The sequence below is a fragment of the Cryptotermes secundus genome, unplaced genomic scaffold (assembly GCF_002891405.2).
Source record: "Cryptotermes secundus unplaced genomic scaffold, Csec_1.0 scaffold22, whole genome shotgun sequence".
Classification (NCBI taxonomy): domain Eukaryota; kingdom Metazoa; phylum Arthropoda; class Insecta; order Blattodea; family Kalotermitidae; genus Cryptotermes; species Cryptotermes secundus.
The window spans coordinates 3,801,345-3,823,715 of NW_019742961.1; the positions used below are offsets into that span (position 1 = coordinate 3,801,345).

The window sequence follows — 22,371 nt, forward strand, 5'->3', positions numbered from 1 at the left end:
GGCAAGGAGAATCAGCGGGAGGAGGGGGACAGAACTAGTTGAGGTGACTGGCGGACCGGACTGTATAACCATGTTCTGTACCTACTTCAGAAAGGTATGCCATCCGCGAGCTATTATACACACGCAGGCGCACTACTCGCCATGCACATGGCTTCCACCTGGACTTCAAGCCTCAGAAATTTACTTCTGGAATTATAATAAGGATCCACAATAGGATGTCATAATATTCGGCCCTTCAAAATTTACCACAACTGCTTCAACATGGAATACCAAACATGTTTATGGTAGGTAACGCAAAGTTGTCCCCGTGCACCACGCTGCGAAGGGTATAGGCAATGGAGGCATGGTTCCACACATTCCTGACCTCAGCAGTGGATGGAGGTGAATGGTCAGCTTCACGCTTTGGCCGCTTTACCCCCAGTACCCACTGGATTGGAGACTGAGTGGATCCCTGAAGTCCGTGTACAGTGATGGCGAATAGAAAATTAAAAAAAATGTTATGTAAGATTTGAGGCTTTCACGGCGGTGACTATGAAGAAAGCAGTCTTCTGGGATTTGGCACCGTGTACATGTGGTGTTAACCGACGTTTCGGAGGAACGTCGGTGTGGCACCGTGTATATGTGGTGTTAACCGACGTTCCTCCGAAACGTCGGTTAACACCACATATACACGGTGCCAAATCCCAGAAGACTGCTTTCTTCATAGTCACCGCCGTGAAAGCCTCAAATCTTACATAACATTTTTTTTAATTTTCTATTCGCCATCACTGTACACGGACTTCAGGGATCCACTCAGTCTCCAATCCAGTGGGTACTGGGGGTAAAGCGGCCAAAGNTGTTATTTAAATTAATAATATACCACAAGTAACTGTTTAGAACCATCATTTTCTACTTGTCCATCGTCTCGAGTCTGTCAGAACTATTGCGTTTCAAAAATTGTTTCTATTTCCATCTTCAGATAAACAGGATGTGAGAGAACACTCACTCTGTTAGGAATCGTGGTTCTCCCCGGATGATTTACGCTTAACGAGCTCCACGGTTTGAGTGGTTCTATCCAAGGAGCCAATAGACTTCCTTTCGTATCGTGTTTGCCTCAAGACGGAAACGAAACCTGTCTCCGAAATGTAGTGAATAAACTTGAGACCATGGACAAAACAGCTTTAAACTGAGTTCACAAATTGCATTATCATTAATATGAATAACGTGTGAATTATTTGAGTCACTTTGAGATCTGGGGTTCTCAGGGCGAACATGAGGACCACGGTATTCTGAGATGTGACGCCATGTACGAAGCTATAACGTGTCACATCTCAGAAGGCATTGATTCAGAATCGCTTTAGTCATCAGAAAGTGCTGCAATGCTGTACAGCCTACACTGCAGAGAGAGAGACCTACGCTTTCCATTTCCTTAAAGATTTATATTTTAATCCATAGATGAATAAAGGAATATAAGGAGTACTGCAGTAAATTCTGTGTTCGAGTGTACACTGTACTATCCAAAATATTGTAGACAAGGGCCGCAGATGACCCTTTGATTCATAATACCGACTCCGTCAGTCGGCAGAGCAACGGGCTACGGGCTGGGCGGCCGAGGTTCGATTCCCGGGAGGGGTAAGAGAGTCTTCTCTACTCCACAGGGTCCAGACCGGCTCTGGGCTCAACCGAACATCCTGTGGAATGGATTCCTTGGGCTATTTCTCCGAGCGTAGAGCAGCCGGGGCGTGAAGCTGACCACTCATCTCCACCTAGTACCCAGGTCAAGAATGGAGGAGCTATAACTCCGCTACCCCCATACGTCTTCATGGCATGGTGCTTAATTAATTAATTAAGCCCAGGGACAACTCTTTATATCTATTTAATTTATTTATTTCTCAACCGTCTGGATCCTTTATGGAAGACTTCTTTATCTGTTTTCGTGTGTGTTTTGAAACAAAACTGTCGAATGAAAACTGCAGTTTCATAATGGTTTGTATTAAATAAACTTTATTCGGAATGGTCACATATGTAGTGATGATAAAAGAGTTGGGGGAAAAAAACTACAATAAACGCCTGCAGAATATGTAGGTCTCCTCACACAGAAAAGTTCAAACGTCTAATGAAGGTATGTTATGTCCAATAACCCCTCGACGAGTGTAAGGGCGTGTCCACATTACTCGTGCTCGTGTGACTCGCTATGCTCGCGAGTAATGTGGACAATATGACAAGTCACGAATCAAGCAAATTTTAAATTTTTAACTTAAAAAAACTATAGCCAATAAATTAAAATACGACTACAGCCTATACACACTACGAGTAAATATACGGATCCTCACGCGCCGAAGCCTGGCGAGCAACTGAAGTAGTGTGGACGAAGATTTACGAGCACAAGTAAAAGCCAGACGAGTCTCCCGACGAGCACGAGCACGAGTAATGTGGATGCGCCTTAAATGATGAAGCAAATACCAAGGTTCAGCCCTTCAGATAATAAGCAATATAACAGAGTTTCCCTTACAAGGTGCTGTATTACGTTACGGCTGGGTTGCGTCCAACCATCTCTGATATTAAGGGAAGGACTGATAGTATTTGGGACCAGTGTGCTCAGACGAATATTTGGACCGAAGCGGGAAGAAATAATAAGCAAATGGTGAAAACCGCATGATGGAATAGCTTCATAACTTGCATTTCTTGCCAAGTATAATTAGAACGATCAAATGGCGGATCACTTGAGCAGGGCATGTAACACGCATGGGGGAGAAGATGAATGCATACAGGGTTTTCGCCTTGAGAACGCTAAAAGTAAAGAGAACATTAGGAAGATATACGTGGTACAGTCATTAAGTTCGTGAACTGTGGTTTTATCGCATCATATTACAAGGTATTCACATAAACTTACGCAGACCCACATCGGCCCTCAAAATAGTTGCCGTTGGCCGCTATGCAAGTCTGCCGACGTTGATATAGCTGCCGAAAACATCGCTGAAACATATTGGCAGGAAATTCCCGTACGGCGTCTCTTGTGGCACTGACGACCTCCTCGGACGACTGAAATCTACGAAATCTAGCTTTGCTTTCAAGCGGTGAAAGAGAAAGAAATCGCACGGTGCGAGATCAGGTGAGTAGGGAGGGTGTGGCAAAACGGTGACCTCTTGCCTTGCCAGTTCCTCTTGGACAAGAACAGAGCGATGTGCAGGGGCGTTGTCGTGTAGCAACGGCCAATTCTTGCTACGCCAAATGTTTCGCTAGGGGATTTGCCTAGTTTCTGGCAGAACTTGATGTTTGCCCGTTGTTCAAAATGCCACATTTTCGATTTCCGCCACTCGCATTTAACTGCAGTACACAACAGAAGCCGTAGTTCTGCTTACACTTTTTGCACACAACTGTCTCTTGTTGTGACGAGAATTGAACTAACAGGGCATCATATCATGCCTCAACCTATCCGCTGTAGTGCACTGCAACGACGCTTTGCGGCCAGTCCACGAAATTATTGACTATGGTAGCAGATGTAGGTGGAAGAATAAATAAGATATATGAAGTTAGAATATACCGACTACACAACAATCAGTACTCAAAACAAAGAAGACACCACTAAATCAACATTTGCTTTTATTGCGTTTATTAGAGACGCAACATGTTTCGACCCTTTCACGGGTCATCATCAGGCGTACAATGCACCAGTCTGAGCTGTTGAGTTGCAATCATTTGTCAATTTATTCACCGAATAAGGGTCCTTATTCGATGAATAAAATGACGATTGCATTTGGGCTGTTGAGTTTCAGACACACTACTTCTAAGAAAATCTGGTAGTGCCGGGAATCGAATCCAGGACCTCTGGATCTGTCTCCAGGAACTCTGACTACTAGACCACAGAAATAATAAAAAGAAATTAATAACCGGATACACACAATCCTACTATGCGACACAGCATACAGAACTCATGTCCACTTGCTAAGTCCAATCATGCTGAGGTTGGAGCCTTCAGGAGCACGTACACTGTGTCACGGTAACCTGTTATCACTGTCATACCTGCACACTCGATCGCTTACTTGATTCGGGGACAATTCTCACGGTCCTACAGATACCAGATAAAAGCGCAGAGAGACAACTGTTACTGCCTTTGTGAGCTCTGAGTCGTGTCTTGTTCCACATCTTAGCCAAATCTCTGAGATCCATGGATATTTCGAATTAGAAAACCGAAGAGACCCTTCTAACTGTAGCCGAAGGAAAGTATCATTGTGAGCTTTTCTGTATCTGAATTAAGAACGTTCTAGTCCAAATAAAATCAGTGAGGACTATTAGGTGTTTTCCTTTTTATTGCGGACAATTTGGAACGTACTGTTTTAAAATAATGTGACCATGTAATACCTTAAATAAGAGTGAAACCGTGTACGTGAAGCGAATCGCACTAAACACTCATGTATTTGTCCCTGTACGTCGTACACATACATCACATCTAAAAAATACGTAAAATAAAAACTGTGGAACTTCGCGATCTCTAAATGTGTGAACTCTTTTGTGCGATGCGGTTTTGAGAAAATCGACAGGCTTCGCGATATATTTCCCCGGTGTCAACTAAAATAAAATGAACCGAATAACATTGCGCGTGAACTTCCTATACCAAGATCAATCGAACTGAACTGAATAGTTTCAAAGGGAACGTACAAAATGATTTTTTTCCATTCTGTACGTCGTGCAAAAAGAAAACAAACGAATAAAACAAAAACAAACTCCGTGGCTTCTAGTCCGCAAGCGAACTATACCGACCGAGCGACCGCCGCTTGTCGGCGAAGTTAATGCCAACTTTAACGGATAGAGAGTGTGGCGTGGTCAGCGCAATGGATCCCCACGGCCCTTAATCTCGGTTTTCTAGCCCGGAAAAACAAATAAGACTGTGTAGAATTTGAGATTTTCAAAGCGGTGGTTATGAAGATTTTTATCTTATGGGATATAATGACGTGTAGTCCGCTGAAAGTAAACCGATGCTTCGAAGGGACACGTCCCCTCCATCTTGAGGAACGAATAATGAGAGAAGCAAGAAACCACCATGAAGCAAGTACTAAACAGACCTGTTTCCATGCAATTAAACACAAATATCTGAATACTATTCAATACAGAAACTTCCTTTAATTGATCTAGTACCTAATGTCCGTGACTCACATAAGAGACACATCGCAGTTTGAGAACCTCTGTGTTAGACAAAAATATTGTGCAAGTGTAGGAGTGAAGCAAGCAGAAACTTACTTCATGCTGTTGTCCACCCTGGAGGTGGAGATGACATGTTCCTCTGAAATGTCCGTTGCCTTTCAACGGATTACACGGCGTTATATTCCAGAATACATTATTCTTCAAAGAAAAAATATTCTCTTCTTTAAAATATGGGCCTATACGACTACTCACAATGAGATATAATTGCACAACTGAGAATAACTTACTTATTATGAGTCTCAATGTCCCTTAAACGTTTTGGGAGTAAACGTCGCGGCACAAGCTGGATACAAGCTGTCCTAAATGACGTTTTCGTGGTTTTTCTAAGTCCCTCGTAGCAAATGTCGGGAAGGAAACCTATTTAAAATCAGGCCATGACCGCTTCCTTTCAAATCTTTTACTCGTACAGTACATCTTTCACACTCATCCTAGCATTCGATGCTACATAATGTGAGATGCCGACAGCTTCTTTACATAAAGAGCAAATAAGAAAAGACTCTTAAACTGACAAAATTGCTAAGTAAAAGCTATCCCTGTAACAGGCCGTGAAGGCCCATAGGTTTGAAACGTCGAGGTTCTCACATTTTCTAGACAATCGGCTCACAGTTGGCGATAGGGTTGTCAGTCTTACGCGCCGGCCGCCCTTTATCTCCCAGTAAGATTCCTGGTACTCAATTATGTTAGAGACCGAGTCGACCCCAGGGCCATAGTGTGGCTGGAAGAATTAGGCCAATTGAAAAAATCCACCTCATCGGATCTCGAACGCCTGACCTTCCGGCTTGTAGCACAGTGCCTCAACTAACTACGCTACCGCGTGCCCCCTAAAATTGCTATGTGCCTCAACTTAACCGGTTTATTACCAATGTAACAATGCAGAAATGACAAGCAGACACAGGAGGGCACGGAAATAGACACAATATTTCATGTTCTTTTGAAGAAGGATCTAAAATTGAGCGACTACATTTAGGCAGTTACCGAACTCAAGTCTGAGAGTCCAAAGTTCAGTTTACCCACTTATTTCAAACAGAGGGAGGTGCCAAATGTTAACTGTCCTTTATAGTATGCTGTACAAAAAACAACGGCGGCCTGGAATAACAATGAGAAACAAACATGCCATGTGCGTGCCAGCATGCCAAGCCCAGCCATCCTAACCCAACAGTGCAACTGTTGCGGCTCGGCTGAATTCAGAACTGTACGACAATCAAGTACCAATCATAAAGGCAAAAACGGTTACGTCCCTGTACGTAATTAGGCAGCACGCTATAAAGATGTTTCTATACATGGGGAGTGCAGGCATAGCTCCACGCAGTCTTAACCTCCACACCAAACATAGAAGACAGAAGGCAGGGTGGGTCCCAAACCCACTCCGAGCGCTATGGAGAAGAGACAAACTCTTGGCCTTGTCGGAAATAAAACGATTCCTCGGTCTAATCCTTAGTTTAGTCACTATGCCGACTGAGCTATCTTGGCTTCATATTCAGGATATCTTTATAAGATACTTCCTGAGCCGTTACACCACTTAATATAATCATAAGTAGTAAAAGTCCATCAAGCGTGAGCAAGTTTGCTACACTTCTTACAGTTGATGCACTTGTTCAGGATACATTTATATAAAAAAAACGTGGTTTGAGTCCGCAAGCAAACTATACCGACAGAGCAACCGCCGCTTGTCGGTGAAGTTAGTGCCAACTTTAGCGGATAGAGGGTGTCGCGTGGGCAGCGCAACGAATCCCAACACTACAGATATTTATCCCCGTGTGGAGGCGGGAGGTACCACCGTAGCCCTGCGAGTGGCAGAAGGCGACGAAAGGGGAACCCAGTGCCTGGGAGTATAACTGGGCCACCCTGTCACTGGGGGACATAACTACAGGGACCCGGCCCTCCAGGTTGGAGGTTGGACGCAAGGCTGACGACCTTGCCCTGAAGAAAAAAAAACCGAACGCCAAAAGAGTGAAACCCGGATGCAATCTAGCATAATCTTCTGACGAAGGCTATGGCTCAGAAGGGCTGTTTCGCCAATAGACTTCTGTGTAGAACAAATGGGCTGATTCGCGTTTCAGCAAATTAACAATTCTCAAGTTTCCTAAGCTATGGACCATCATGATGTCAAAATTCCACTTGCAAAATCTGTCCCATTTTATGACGAAATGTGTAAGAATTTTAACGGTAAATCAGTAAGCCTACAAGTGTTCTTTATCAGAAACATTACGTTTTTAGAATGGCGGCCAATCCTTGAATACAAAATGTGATGAAAGCTCGACTATATAACTATCTTGCCTACTCATAGTCCGTAAACATCCTTTTCTTATTCTTGTTGCTCCCACTAGGAGCACACACTTGGTTTCACTCCAGTTTCGTAATCTTTGACAGTCTGTAGGACTCCTTGGACGGGGGATCAGCCAAACTCAAGGCCGATACCTATACAGGACAACACAAACACAAAATAAACGCAGACAAACATCCAAGCCTTGACTGGGATTCGAACCGACGGGCCCAGTGTTTGTATGGGCGAAGACATTTCATGCCTTACCCGCGCGGCAGCTGTAATCGGCAATAAACTGCAATGTAGTAATATAATTCGCAGATAGATAGACAGACAGTCAAACAGATAGATAGATAGATAGATAGACAGACAGACAGTCAAACAGATAGATAGATAGATAGATAGATAGTCAGATAGACAATGAGATAGATTCTAAATTACTGTTGGGGTTTCCGTAGCCTATAAACGGAAACCCTGACAATAATTTAGAATCACTTTGTATAATTCAGGAACCAGGAGTTCATTGTGCCCAACATTTCCATCTTAAGGTCTGTAAAATACATCAGCTGGAGAAATTACACTTATTCAGATTGCTGTAAATGGGAAAAATGTGAAAGGAAATTACTGTGGTACGAATTGCGGACTTATTTGACGGGGTATAAACCAAGCACCTCCCGATAACAAGTCAGGTGCCTTACCTTGCAACTAAACCTGTTGATTTACGCTACAGATAAAAGAAAAATATCACTTGAAAAGAAAGAGGTTGTTTAATAAATCTTCCGTAGAAAACAAGAATAGAAAATAAAAGCGAATATCTGACTTTTAATGCTTCTTGTGGGTTTTTATGTGAAATATCAAGCAATCCTTCACGTAACATAGAATTGTTTGTAAACAGATTAAAATATGTAGGATGACTGTTCATCTAACCATGAAGCAGTCTGATGTAAATAACGCATGCATTTACCAGTACGTCTCCTACAGACGCTCGGCATGTTGTAACGTGAAACACGTCCTCTGTTGCGTTACACAGGAATCAGAAACGTGTTTTAGAATTTCGGGGGCCTTATATTAAATTTTCAAGACATGAGCATAATGGAACAGTATTAGTCCGCTTCTAGAAACCTTGCTAGCTCCTGAAAGTTCTTAATGATCAAGAAAATAAATAAAACATTTTGTCATCCGTATTTCTCTAATTTACAGCTCCTGAGAACAAAAATGTTGCCACGTTTCCTCTCTTATAGGATTTCTTCATATGTGTTATTAATTGCACACCGCTCGTCTCTACTGTCAAGTCCAGTTTATAGTCTCTCGTAATCAGTTATCATAATGTGACGTGCATATCCATTGCTAGGCAATGATTCGGTAAACACATTCCCGCGAAGTGTACGCATGCGAGAGGACATCCTTTGCTAAATAACGGACCAGTAAACATGCATCCTTAACAATAAGAACTGCGTTTTCTGTGTGGTCCGTGCCAAGTGGTAAGTTTTCAACTAGCAATAATCGCACCTCGGATAAACCTCATTGGTTACGATATTGCCACTGCCACCTGCGTGGAGGCGGGGTCGAATACCTCCACCGTGACCCTGCGAGTTGTAGGAGGCGACGGAAAGGGAAGTCTCAAATCTGAGACAGTAAAATATGGTCAAGAATCCCAAGGGACTCGGACCCGAGAAAGACTGCTCTGGCAAGGACCAGCAGCATATACAAAAGACAGACCCGCCCTCTCGTCAGAGAGGGCGCCCCACTAAAAGAAGACTGTAATTGTCAAACAGCAATAAATATCTGGTCATAAGCCCCATCTGACTGACTGACCGTCAGTCGCAATGTGACTGACCGAGTAGTAGAAGAAGAATAGTCGAGAGTGAACAGTGGAGTTTCGGGACTCCAGCCTGCCAGGTTATGAGCTTGGTAGCACAAGAATTGAATTCAGTCAAGTCTTCGGAATTGATAGCTGACGAATAATGGCAAGAAAGGAATTAGGCTGCGAGAAACGACTCTATGTGCGATTTGAAGTGACAGTGAGACTCTTAAAAATCCGTTGCCTGGATAATAATAATAGAGGCAAGAACTCTAGTGCGTCTGCAACGGTGAACTCTTAAGTGTGTAGATCAACTATAGCGATGTATTACCTGTTTTCCCGAGTTGTGTGAATGTACAAGGTGTTAACAAATCCGATCAACCAATCCAAAACGCATCTTACAAGTCATGCAACCACCTCTACACGTGACAATAATGATTTTAAATAAACCCCTTTTAATAGTATACGTATTGTTTCCTCTCCCAACAGTTCGTACACTTACGCTTAGATTTCCTTTTGGGAGAGAGGTGCGCGAAGAAATATGCCTATATGCAAATCTTCGCAACATGTTGCCGGTACAACATCGATGCACATACTGTGATATTCCTTGATTCTGCGTGAATGTGTTTGATAGTAAGAATAACAATACTGGAATATTATATTTCAGCATTCTGTTGCACTGGGGCACCATTTTAATTGTATATATTCCGTGTGTAATGGCCACACATGGGCCATCATCAGGCAACACTTATTATTTGGGGAGATCATTGCACTGTGCACTCTGACCTTAGTTCCCCTAGGCACGTTGTTGTTGTTGTTGTTGTTGCTGTTGTTGTTGTTGTTAATTTGCTTCGTAGGATATTTTCATCCTATATTTCTAGCGGCCGTTTCAGTGTTCCTTTTAGTGTGTCGTTCACTTTAGTTGTGTGTGTTTAGTGCTGTTTGTTCCTTGTGCCTAGTTAACAGTACACAGTTAATGACATTTAAAATATTTAACAAACATATTTTAGTGAATTAAATATTTTTTAATGTCTCTTAAGGCAGAACTGACTTCGTTGCAATACAGACAGAATACCATACCATTAAAATGGTGCAATGCTGGAAGTTCAAAAATTTGTCATAATAGTATATTGCTGGGAACTCGTCAGCCAATTGTGAATTCGCAAAAATGAAGACAGGCTATATTTCATAGCCTTGTTAGAACCAGGCTCTGGTTACTTCATAATAGCATGTATCGTCAATCAGTGCATGCAGTGTTCTATCGTCGTCAGATGCGAGTGTATGTTTCACTATTCATCCATTTTAAGTGTCTGTGAGTATCATCTTGACGGGTTTTGCTACCTTCAGGAATTATTTCTAAAAACAAAATCAATAACAACACTAAAGACTAACACTTACATGAGTGTGGGAAGACCTCCAATTCTTTGGTGCATATTTCGTCAGCTTGTTGTCCGGATCAACAAACAGGTACTCCCCATCTGAAAACAGAACCATTACTGAGTACGAGGGGTCAAAGTATCATTAAAACATCCCGAAAATTTTAGATGTTAGTAACATTCAAGATCTTGTATTCTATCCATCAAGGATTAAATAAACACTGAAGTAGTAACTGTTCATCAAATTCGGCGAATTCTTCCTGACTTCTGTTCAGAATCTTCATGCCTGTTCTCCAAAAATCTGAAGATCAAAATAATTTTATATTTCATTTCGTACGGGTGCCCAGTCACCCCGAGGGACAAACACGTATTCAGAGTGTAAAGTAAAAAAAGTAAAGGTATCTCCTGTAACAGGCTGTGGAGGCCCATAGGGTTGTGAGACGTTAAGGTTCCCACATTTTCTATACAATCGGCTCATTAATGGCGGTAAGGTTGTCAGCCTTACGCGCCGGCCGTCCTTTACCGCCCAGGAATATTCTTGGTACTCATTTCTGTTAGAGGCTGGAAGGAATAGGTAAACTGATAAAATCCAAATACCTCATCGGGATTCGATCCCGCGACCTTCCGGCTTGTAGCATATAGTGCCTTCACCAACTACACATGACACCAAAGTACTGGGGATAATTGCCGCGCCTAAGAGCAGCGAGACAACCGGAAACAGAAAGTTATACAAAATGAAAAGCTTCATCATGTGTAAGCATATCTTTAGCCAAATATTATTAAGGCGACTAAATCAAGAAAAACGAGACTGGGAGCATGCAGTAGGCATGAGAAAAATGAAAATGTCTAGGCCTACACAATTTTTGTCAAATAACTAGGGATCTTGGAAAGAAATAGCGCGAGGGTAAGGACTGGATTAAACTGGCTCAGGACATGATCCATGTGAACATGGTAACGAACCTTCAGGTTCCTAAACAGATGACTTTCTTGACTCTGCCCCACAGTTTGATACAATGGAGTTATGAGCTCTCCGTCATAAAAGCTGCCTTTGGCGAAGAGGTTTTGTCAGAAAGAATTTGCAACATCACACATCGGAGGCCAGGTATGGGCAGGGGACCCACGAGAACACCAAAATACAGCAGTGCTCGTGAGATTACAATTTCATATCAACTGCCTGCACTGAGACTCTCTTACGAAACATACTGGAACTACTTACTTGCTGCAACGGCCTCTCATGCTTTCTCGCCTCAGTGTGCCCAGCCAACCTAGTTTACTGTGCTCCAAAGTGCAAATGCACACAAAATAAAATGCAGCTGCATGACTTTTGTGGTAGGCTTCTGCCCTTAATCTCCTCAAAAGATTTGTTTTCTGAACTGATAACACTGTCTAACGTAATGAACACATTTCTCATGTCGACTTTCACCAAAATCTGATCAACAGTTTATGGCATAGGCCTAAGCGAAAAAAAAATACTTATCTAAAGCAGATTCTTTAATCAGTCAGGAATGCTCAAAATCTAAATGGCCAACTAACGTTATGAACATACATCTGTGTTTATTTATACCAAATTCTGATTAACAGTTCACGGTTACGCCTATATGGAACAGCTCATATATGACCATACGTATAGGTTTCCTTCTGGATCCACGTGGATAGAAATTGGAATTACCACACATTTACTGAACATCTCCAATGTCGAAATTTAAACTACCTACACAACGGCTTAGGCTCTAACAATAGTCCACAAACAGATGGACATGACTTCCACACAAGGCGTCTTTTTTCTTGCTTCGTAAAGGACGCCTAACACGCGCAATAAACATTTCTTCTTAGTGACACAAACCAACGAGATCTAGTTGTAACCAAAGGAGTGTGGTAGGGAATAGTATCGTTTACTGAAAAGAGCAGTAGTTTTTTTTTCCTTATTTCCTTAGGGTGCCCACTTGGTACGTCGGTCACTAACTGATCTACTGTACCAGCCCCGGACGATAGATGATGAATGTGAATAAGTCGGTGGAATGAGAATTGGCAGGGGAAACCGAAGAACTCGAAGAAAAATTTCCCAGCGCCACTTTGTCCGCCACAAATTCCACTTGGCCTGACCTGGGCTCGAAGTCGGGCTACGGCGGTGGGATGCCAGCGACTAACCGCCTGAGCTATGACACGGCTTCCATTTGGGTGCTTACTGGAAGCTACAGCAACCTCTACTTCTTACCAGGGAATACCAGGTCTGTCTCCCCTGGTTCTGGAACTGGTTGTAACAGATTCCGGGCTTTTAACTAATATTTTAATATGTGTGTATACAAGCAGGCATAAAATATTTAAGTTCAGTATGCATGCTGTGAACTTGGCTTTATAAGAAGTGTGGTGTGTATACCTACACATATATTTTTTTATAACATATGAAAGATTAGTAGGCATGTTGTGAACATAGCGTTACAAGCAGAAGAGTGTATCATCATCATTGGCAAAACAGTCCTTTCTGAGCCACAGCATCCCTTAGATGATTCTGCATGATTTGATCAGGTTTTTATTTCACTGTATTTCGCAAACATTTTCTTTACAGAGCTCAGTAATCAGCGTTGCGTCCAGCCCGAAACCTGGAAGACCAGGTCTCTGTATTTACGTCCCTCAGTGACAGGGTTCCATTTTCGTCGCTTTCTACGACTCGCAAGGTTTACGGTGGAGGCATTCTAAACCGCCTCCACGCGGGGAAGAAATGAGTGTATACCTGCTCAGAGTATGTATGAGAGATAATTTTCTTAATTCTAGTGGAATGGGACTAAGTCCCTTGTACTGCGACCACTTCTGGCCTACTGTACCAGCCCCAGATGACAGGTGAGGGTGACTGTGGAGCAACTGGTGGAATGAAGATTGGCAGGGGAAACTGAAGTACTCGGAGAAAACCCGCCCCAGCGCCACTTTGTCCACCACAAATCCCGGGCCGCGGCGGTGGGAAGCCAGCGACTAACCGCTTGAGCTATGTTGCGGCCATGTATGAAAGATAAGTAGGCATGCTGTGAACCCAGCTTTATATTAAGTTCGCTATTTCTTTCCGTTGCCAGAAGCGGGCCAAGATTTCATCCGGCCAGTCATGATGGCCGGACTGCCGCAGTCACAGCGTCCCCCTTATGATTTATGGAGGAGTCAGAAGGCCCTATCTCACTTATCTGACTCTATGTACATGTACGCAAGCAACAACTTCCACAAGAAATGTTCCAACAGTTTCTGCCGCTTTTATCTGTTATCTTATCTGAGAAACGTGGATTGATTCCGGAAAAATTACACTCAATATTATTAGCGTAATCACTTCAAACAATTAACATGAATGCTTATGAGAGTTTGTTTTGAAATGTCTGCGCAAAGAAACTAAATGAAAGATCAGTAGCAGATGAAATACGACGATTAAAGGTAAAAAAAGAAGCAAAATTGTCCCTGTGCTTAATTAATTAAGTACAGTATGGGCCAAAAATACAGCACTGAAATGAAAAGACGTCCTGTTGATACCACTGTCTATTCATGTGAAGGCCCCTTGTACGACAGAACCTTCTCAAATCCTGAAGAAATAGGCCGATCACCATGTCCCTGTAGCGTTCTTGGGTGACGGTGAGAGCATTACCTTCCTCATCCTCAATGAAATAGGGGCCTAATATATCGTGTTCTGAGACGGCATACGTGTACTATGTAGCGGTTTCTGGACGATAACATCTGGCCGCTCAAAACCAAGGAAGCGAGTTGTCTGGCGACCACTTCCCTATGAGCGGAAATAATACTCAACTATGAATACTTTTCCTCCGTCGAGAGACCCAGTTCCAACAACTGCACAACACAATTTACTTTTCACTACTGGGAACACGTGCGGCTGGAGCTATGCCCCGCTGACAAACGCACATGCGCGTTCGAGATGCGCGAGTTTCAGTACTGTAATTTTTGCGCATACTGTACTAGGACATGAAGACATATTCGGGAAGTGGAGGTATCTCTCCACAATTTTTGACCTCGGTACTATATAGAGGTAAGTATGCTCATTATATTATATACATGTATTTGTCCTCTTCATCAGCATATTAAAATGTATAGCAACGGAAGACAGTATTAAAACGATCTTAGATACATTGCTTGTAAAAGTGCCACGTGGTTAGAACCGGCTCAATATAACTACATTGTAAGATAAATACTGTCACATGTAAGGAGTGATTATAAACGGAATTTGCATTCGTAACTCGATTTACTGAACTCTTACCGAAAGAAACTACAAATAACTATGAAAGTTTCACTGAGTTACACACTCCAAAGATAACTTTAACCACAGATCATATAGGTCTTCTCAGTTTTCTGTCTTCACTAGTCGTTGTCTGGTGACGGATCCGAACACCTTCCTCTGTTTCCGTGTTCACGGTCTTACAGACTGACGACTATCTCACAACTAACTCACTGTTTCAACTGTCGACTCTCCCTCAAACTAGTAAATTGCTCCTGGTCCTCGCCAGCGCAGTCGTTCTTGGTTTCGGGCTCCGTCGAGACACTTGGCCATATATTTGTTCTTTTCAAACTTCTACGTGTTTTGTTATGGGGCCTCCTATTTAATTGTTGCTGATCACTCCCCATGTACTGGGGAGTGACTATGGTGTCTCTCACTCTCACTCCCCACTGTTGATTCTCAGTCGGTCGGTCATCTGGCTTTTGCTCAGCAACGGGTCTACAAGCCACAATATACTTATTTCGCTATATCCCAGAGGGCAGTGTTTCTCACTGACTGAATTGCGAGAAAAATATTTAAAATACCGCTGTACTATTTATTCCTCTGGGACAAATAAGGCAATCTCAAAAACTCTGGAAGGTTGGCGTCACATTCGATAACTAACACATCCTTCTTGCCTATTTTGTCGTTTAAGATACTTGGAGGCAATGACGACCGTTCTGCTCATATTAACGGCAGTATGGAATTAAAATGATTCCTCGGCAGTTACGTAAAAATCATATATCTCTGCAATACAACTCTTGGCAAAAATATCTGCCACCGTATAGTATCAGCCTACACGAACGGCTGCTGCATCCTAGTGGAATTTATAGACCTGATCATTCAGCTAATGCCCCACTATATTGAGTGATGGTATTAATAAATAGCCGGTCACGGTAGCCGAGCGGTCTAAGGCATGCACTGTCTTCTCTCGCTCGGAAGCCGGGATCGTGGGTTCGAATCCCACTCAGGGCATGGATATTTTGTGTGCGTCTTTCTGTGTTTGTCTACAGGTAGAGGCCTTGCGACGAGCTGATCACCCGCCCAAGGAGTCCTACCGAATGTGTAAGATCGAGAAAAACCGAAGTGAACGGAGTTCATGGGGGTGGCCTAGGCCCACTGGGGCTGTAGTGCCAAGGGGGGGTATTAATAAATGACTTTAATTTTTTTTTTGTGTGGTCTTTATGGCCTCAGTTTGGGAACTTGTCACAATGTGTAGGCTGACGACACTAGCGTTTTCAGCAGTGAAATGTAAAGTGCGGAGATCAGCGGTTGCGCCCTAATTGCCTACAGTTCGGAGTGCTGTGTATAAAGTGTCAATAAACCCAATCATCCAATCCATACCCCGTCTAACAGTCGCCCCCAACTCGTGAATATATTCCTCCGAAACGGCGGTAGCTACCCATCTACAAGACCTCACGTTGGCATGACCCAAAAGAGGACCAGGTGAATCTTCACTGTCATGGAACTTTTAGATTATACACGTGGGAAGCCCTGAAATGGGACTCCGACAATCTCGAGGGACTCCTTCGCCTTCTCGTCACTTTAAATTACTGTTTTGATTTGTATCTACTGCACAGAATTTATTTTTGTGTGTCTTTGAGGAATTCCAATTATGGGTTCGGACCTTCTCTCTAGTGAGGACAGAGGGCACAGTTATGTTCCCTTGCCACCACACTCCGAACTATGCTGGTTTAATATGGAATGAGCTGTGGTGGAGGGAGGAGCAGGAGGGGGAGAGAGAAAGAGGAGAGAGACCAGAGGGTCGAGGAACGTCGGCTACGAAATGTTAGCAGCATATTAGATGAGACTGTACTGCCCACATTCTTGTAGATGCACAGTAGCAAAACAACAGAAAATACGTCTTTCGTTCTATCTCCCTCCCCTCAACCGCCAAGTCCTCTCCCTCCCCCCACTTTTTACCAGCATTCCAACCCTGGACCATCATCTTTTCTTATCTAGATTGAAAATAAACGAACACAGGTAGCGAGGTATTTGAAGCCATTCATAGTGCTGCGGGTTGGTCTGCCTGACCCTGGAATGNAAATATACACACATATACACTTTACTGTATAAAGTCCAGTACACAAACTGTTGAAGCCATGCTTTTCTTCTTGATCAATAACCAATTCCATGGAGTAAGAGTCCTTTAAAAGCTCAGAGGCCTTTATCTCGTCAAATTCTCAGCCTGTAACGCAACTCTCATGTCATTAAAGTCTACATAGAAGTACACTGCTGGGCCCTACATGAGCCAGATCTAGTCGACACCCTCATTAATTACTTTTTAAAGATACATTTTAGTATTATCCTCATATATGTCCAGATTTTTCCTTTCATGTTTTAAAACAAATATTTAATATGCATGTTTCATCTCTCTCGTATGTGTCATAATTCCCACTTATATAACTTCTTTGATTTGATCTGCCTTACTCAACGGACATCTGGTGAACCGCACAAATTATAAAGCTTCTCGTTATTACAGCTTTGTTTCCTCTCCCTTACGTCCAGATACTCCCCTCAGCACCACGGTCTCAGTAATCTAGTACAAACTGACCCATTTATACCAGTCCAAAATTTAATGTCTTGTAAAGCAATTTCAGAATGAATAGTTTAAATTCAGACTTCGGTCGTTTGACCATCCGGTAAGAGACTAATATCTTAATTTCAATTTGATCGTTTTCCCAGATTGTTTCCAGTATTATCGATACTTTCCTGGCTAAAAACTTCATAATACTGTGACGTGTATACCCACTGCTAGGCAACGGCTCGGTAAACACATTCCCCTGCGAGCCAATGCGTTCAAGAATAGGGCGTCCATTGCTAGGCAAAGAATCAGTACACGCCTCCTTAACAACAGACGCTGTTTTCTACATGATCAGTACAAAATGATTATAAAGAAATGCTCGGAAGCATAGAGAGTAAAGAGTAGTAGTAGCAGAAAGTGGATAGTGAGCTTCGAGACGCCAGCCTGTCAGGATATGAACTTTGGAGCAGAGGAATTGAAATGAGTCGAGAATAGTGGCAAAAATGAATTCGACTGTGGGCGTGTGATTTGGCGTTACAGTGAGACTGTAATAAATCCGTCGCCAGGATACGACTAGTGAAGACTGAGAACCCTAGTACGTGTGCACAGTACATTGTGAATGTATAAGGTGCAATAAATCTGATCGTCCAATCCAAAACCCGTTTTATGTCACCCCAACATGTGACAATATTTATAACGCTGCTTTTGAACGCAAGCCTTTCTTATGCTGGAATACTGATTTTTCGAGAGAGTCTAAGAAATGATAAAATTAAAAAAGTTACAGATAACTGCAAAAAAAGTAGAGTATTTTATGTTTCAGCTATAAAAGTTATTTCTAAGAATCTGTGAATCTTGAGACTAACGAATTTCCAAAATGTACGTTATGGCACAGCAAACTTTTTCAAACTGTTTTGTTAAATTTGCTGTGTGTATAACATGTGACAAACCCTGTTTAGAACTCTTAAGTGTAAATCTGGCAGTATATCATTAAGAATTATTTATTCAAACTGTCAATAAATCCGAATAGTAACATCCATCTTCCATTTATTATCGAAATATTTAAGAAACCGAAAACCAGAACGAAAGAACCAGAAAAAACACGAATTTTCTTGTAGGGGAAATCATTTTTCTTACAACAATCAACAAAATTAGCCGACAACAAAAATGGTAAGCATTCACGAGTTGTTATTCTCTACGTGTTTAAATCTTCTCTGACAGAACTCCAAGCGGTTCGCCACCTACGTACATATGCATCACGCACATCATGAATGTCTACGTGACATGCGACACTGAAAGGAAAAGGTACAAACAAGGACGGATGGAAAAGGTCCACTCAGTCGCAATGAGCATTACGAACTCCACAGATACAACTCAAATAAGGCAAGGTAAAGTTTCCCTGAGCCGGTCACGGTAGCCGAGCGGTCTAAGGCATGTACTTGCCTTCGCTCGCTTGAAAACCGGAATCGTGGGTTCGAATCCCACTCAGGGCATGGATGTTTAGTTTGTGTGTGTGTGTGCGTTTTTCTGTGTTTCTGTACAGGTAGAGGCCTTGCGACGAGCTGATCACCCGCCCAAGGAATCCTACCGAATGTGTATGATCTAGAAAAACCAAAGTGAACGGAGAAGTTCATGGAGGTAGGCATAGGCCCACTGGGGCTGTAGTGTCAAGGAAAAGAAAAAAAAAGTCCCTGTGCTTAACTAATTAAGCACTACGCCATGAAGACGTATGGGAGAGTGGATGTATAGATCCACATTTTCTTGAGCTCTGTCACCTTCACGCCCCGGCCGTTTTCTCCCGGAGGAAAGAGACCCCGGTACCCATTGTATAGGAGGCTGGGTGAACCCCAGAGCAGGTCTGGACGACGTTGAGAAGACAAAATTCTTGACCTTACCGAGACTCGAACTTCGACCCCACGGTTGTCCAGCCCGTAGCCAGTCGCTATACCGACTGCGCCATCCCGGCTACCAAAAAATATTAATCATAAATATATTTTGACTGTTAGAGGCTGCATTCAACAATGCAGGTACCAACAAATGTTTCTGTAGTGGCTAGAAATTCTGTTTCGTGTTCGAGAGGTGCTGAGTACCAGTTTCGGCGCAAGATCGCCCAGATTCACTGAGATTTAACTGATATTTTCCAGTTCCTCCTGGTAAGTGATGGGACAGTACTTCAAATTAGGCCACAACCACACTCTTTATATTATTTCCAATTCATTTATAACTGCTCATCCTCCCATTCGACACTGTATGATCTGGGCTACTGCAAACATCCTTAAATGAAACAGAACTAAATAAATAAGCAAATGAATAAATAAAGATTAATTAATTAAGCGCTACATCTTGAATACGTATGAGAGGGTCCATCTTCATTTCTCACCTCGGCACTAGATTGAGGTGAGTGGTCAGCTTCACATACATATCTAAAAAATGTACACAAATTTTTACTGGCCAAAACAAACTGCACTTACAAACTCTTGAGTTTCTTGAATTATTGTATGTCGATTTTAAAATTACTGACGACATAAATGATAAAATATATTCTGGTGCAGCTTACAACTCCGATATACAGAGTGTCCCAGGAGGAATGTGCCAGATTTCGGGAGGGTGTTCCTTATGTTAAAGTATGCCGATATAACCCAAAACACCAATATCCAAAGTTGAACGGTTACGGAGATAATGGCCCAAGAAAAGTGTGGTCTTCTGGCGGGTCTATGCACTTTACCTGTCAGCTGACAAGTCTTATCGATGTTTGTCCTTGAGTGTGGTGATGACGGCTCACACTAGCCTCATACACTCGCATACCAGAATGCGCAGTCAGCCATGTTACATCAGTGCTTGCCATTCATGTGTCATGTATAGTGCTTGGAACCCTAAGGACAACTATGACATGGCGTGCGAGTTTTTTGTAGTTCAATTTAATGGCTTCACGTCATTCACAAGTTAGTTTGATGTTACGTACATTATTAACATTACAGAAACCACATATTCCTGCCAGTTTTAATATGTGTTTGGTAATCAACAAGTGTGTAACACCTGTCAAAGTTTCACACTTCTCTGACCATTATCTCCGTAACATTTCAACTTTGGACATAGGTGTTTTGGGTTATATCGGCATACTTTAACATAAGGAACACGCTCCCGAAGTCTGGCACATTCCTCCTGGGACACTCTGTATAAAGGATTAAACATTATATTAAGAACTGAAAATGAATACACAGCAAAAACAATTTAAAATAATGATTACAGTGATACATAAGAAAATGTAGGAAACGTTCTCCTTTAGTACATGAAATTTAATGTGAAAACGGCGTAAGAAACAAATGCAGATATTCCAAAGCTGTTTTATAACAGGAAATAAGCACGGTTTATGCAGAAATGAACTTAGTACTCATGTTTTTCTGAGCTATTCCTTAGCAAAGATGGTACTTTAGCACAATCAGCTACTGAATGCTCATTTCACTATGATTATTAAGCTTCGTTTACGCCCCTCCAATAGAAGCGTGGCGTCGGCTCTGATTGTCTCTTTCTTTCAGAACTGGATCTTCCTTTCAAAAACAACGCAACTTTAGACTGTAACAAAACGACAAAGGAATGATATTTTCTTGAAAATGTTGCCTACGACGAGAAGCCAACTACGGATTGTCAGTTGGACAACCCTGCCTTGGAAAGTGTTAGCCTATGGCATGAAACATAGTAGAGTAATTCTGCGCATTCGTTCAGTCCTCAACTTTCGTTTGAACAAACTGTTAACACAGAAACATTTAAGTATATAGCAGCCTATATTTACCAGAAGAAATGTCTTCCTGGTTTTATAAATTATTCCAATTCAGACTAAGCATGTCCAATGTGAAACATTTTTGTTCTTTCGGAAACCTCAAGATTTCCATGAACCTTTTCCCCTCGAGTCCTACTGCCACTGTTAACAAACAGTTCTCATGAACTGCAGCAGGATTCCTTGGCTCCAAGAGTCCTTCACATACAAGCCGGCCAAGGTTCCAGTATTCTAAGGAGGTCAACTGAGTTGATTCAATCTCAGTGAATGAAATTAGCTTAAATATTTCTAAGCTTTATGATAAATGATTAACGAAGGTCATTTGGTATGAGGAGAGTGGCAGGCTAGGCGTTACTTCTTACACAATATTTACCATTACGTAACATGAGCGATGTGCTTGAGACAACGGAATGGTAAACAGTGTTGCAGTGCATAGTAAAGCACTACTTCTCTTATTAAGAACACTTCAGCAGCGCAACATAAAAACCAGCTGAAGTTTTTCGCTTCAGTATTCTATATGAAACGGAGGAAAATTAAAAGGACAACAGTTAACTTTACATTTTTATTACCATGGTCTAGTGGCTACAAATCCTGAGATCCCTGGTTCGATTCCCAGCGCTACCAGATTTTCTGAGAAGTGGTAGGTCTCGAACTGGGTCCACTCAGCCTCGTGAGGATAACTGAGGAACTGTTTCAAGGAAATAGCGGCTCCGATCTAGAAACCCGAGAGTAACGGCAGTGGGGAACCGTTGCACTGACCACGCGACACCCTCTAGCCGCTAAAGTTGGCATTAACTTCGCCGACAAGCGGAGGTTGTTCGGTCGGTAAATTTCGCTTGCGGACTACAGGCCACGGAGTTTGTTTTGTTAAATAAAAATGTATGTATTAATCCAATACTCTGTCACCAACTGCATGGCGCGTATTCTTGAGTAACTTTGCATTTTTACTCAGAGAATTAATGTGTGGGTTTGATTTTGTTCAAAACAAACAAACAATTATTTTCCTATACCCAATTAAACAACATGGCTTTGTAACAGAAATGGGGAATGTTTTTTTGAAAGTATGAAATACACTTGTAACTATTATCTATGAGCACCTTTTGAAGAGTTACGCAGCATAAGCTATATCTCTTCTTGGATTACCCGTTACAACTGTAACGGTCTGCTACGTGAAAAATTACATAGGAGTGGGATTAAATAGTGATCACAAAACA

General features: G+C 42.3%; 1 protein-coding gene and 1 pseudogene across 2 annotated transcripts in view; both read right to left on the reverse strand.

Moving 5' to 3' along the window:
* Positions 1-22,371, reverse strand: part of LOC111873403 (protein expanded) — a 243,917-nt gene that overhangs the window by 38,537 nt on the left and 183,009 nt on the right. For both annotated transcript variants that reach the window (XM_033755073.1, XM_023868084.2), the window contains exon 4: positions 10,644-10,723. In XM_033755073.1, the coding sequence (XP_033610964.1) occupies positions 10,644-10,723 (80 nt within the window). The remainder of the gene's footprint in view (positions 1-10,643; positions 10,724-22,371) is intronic.
* LOC111873413 lies at positions 8,841-8,999 on the reverse strand (annotated as a pseudogene).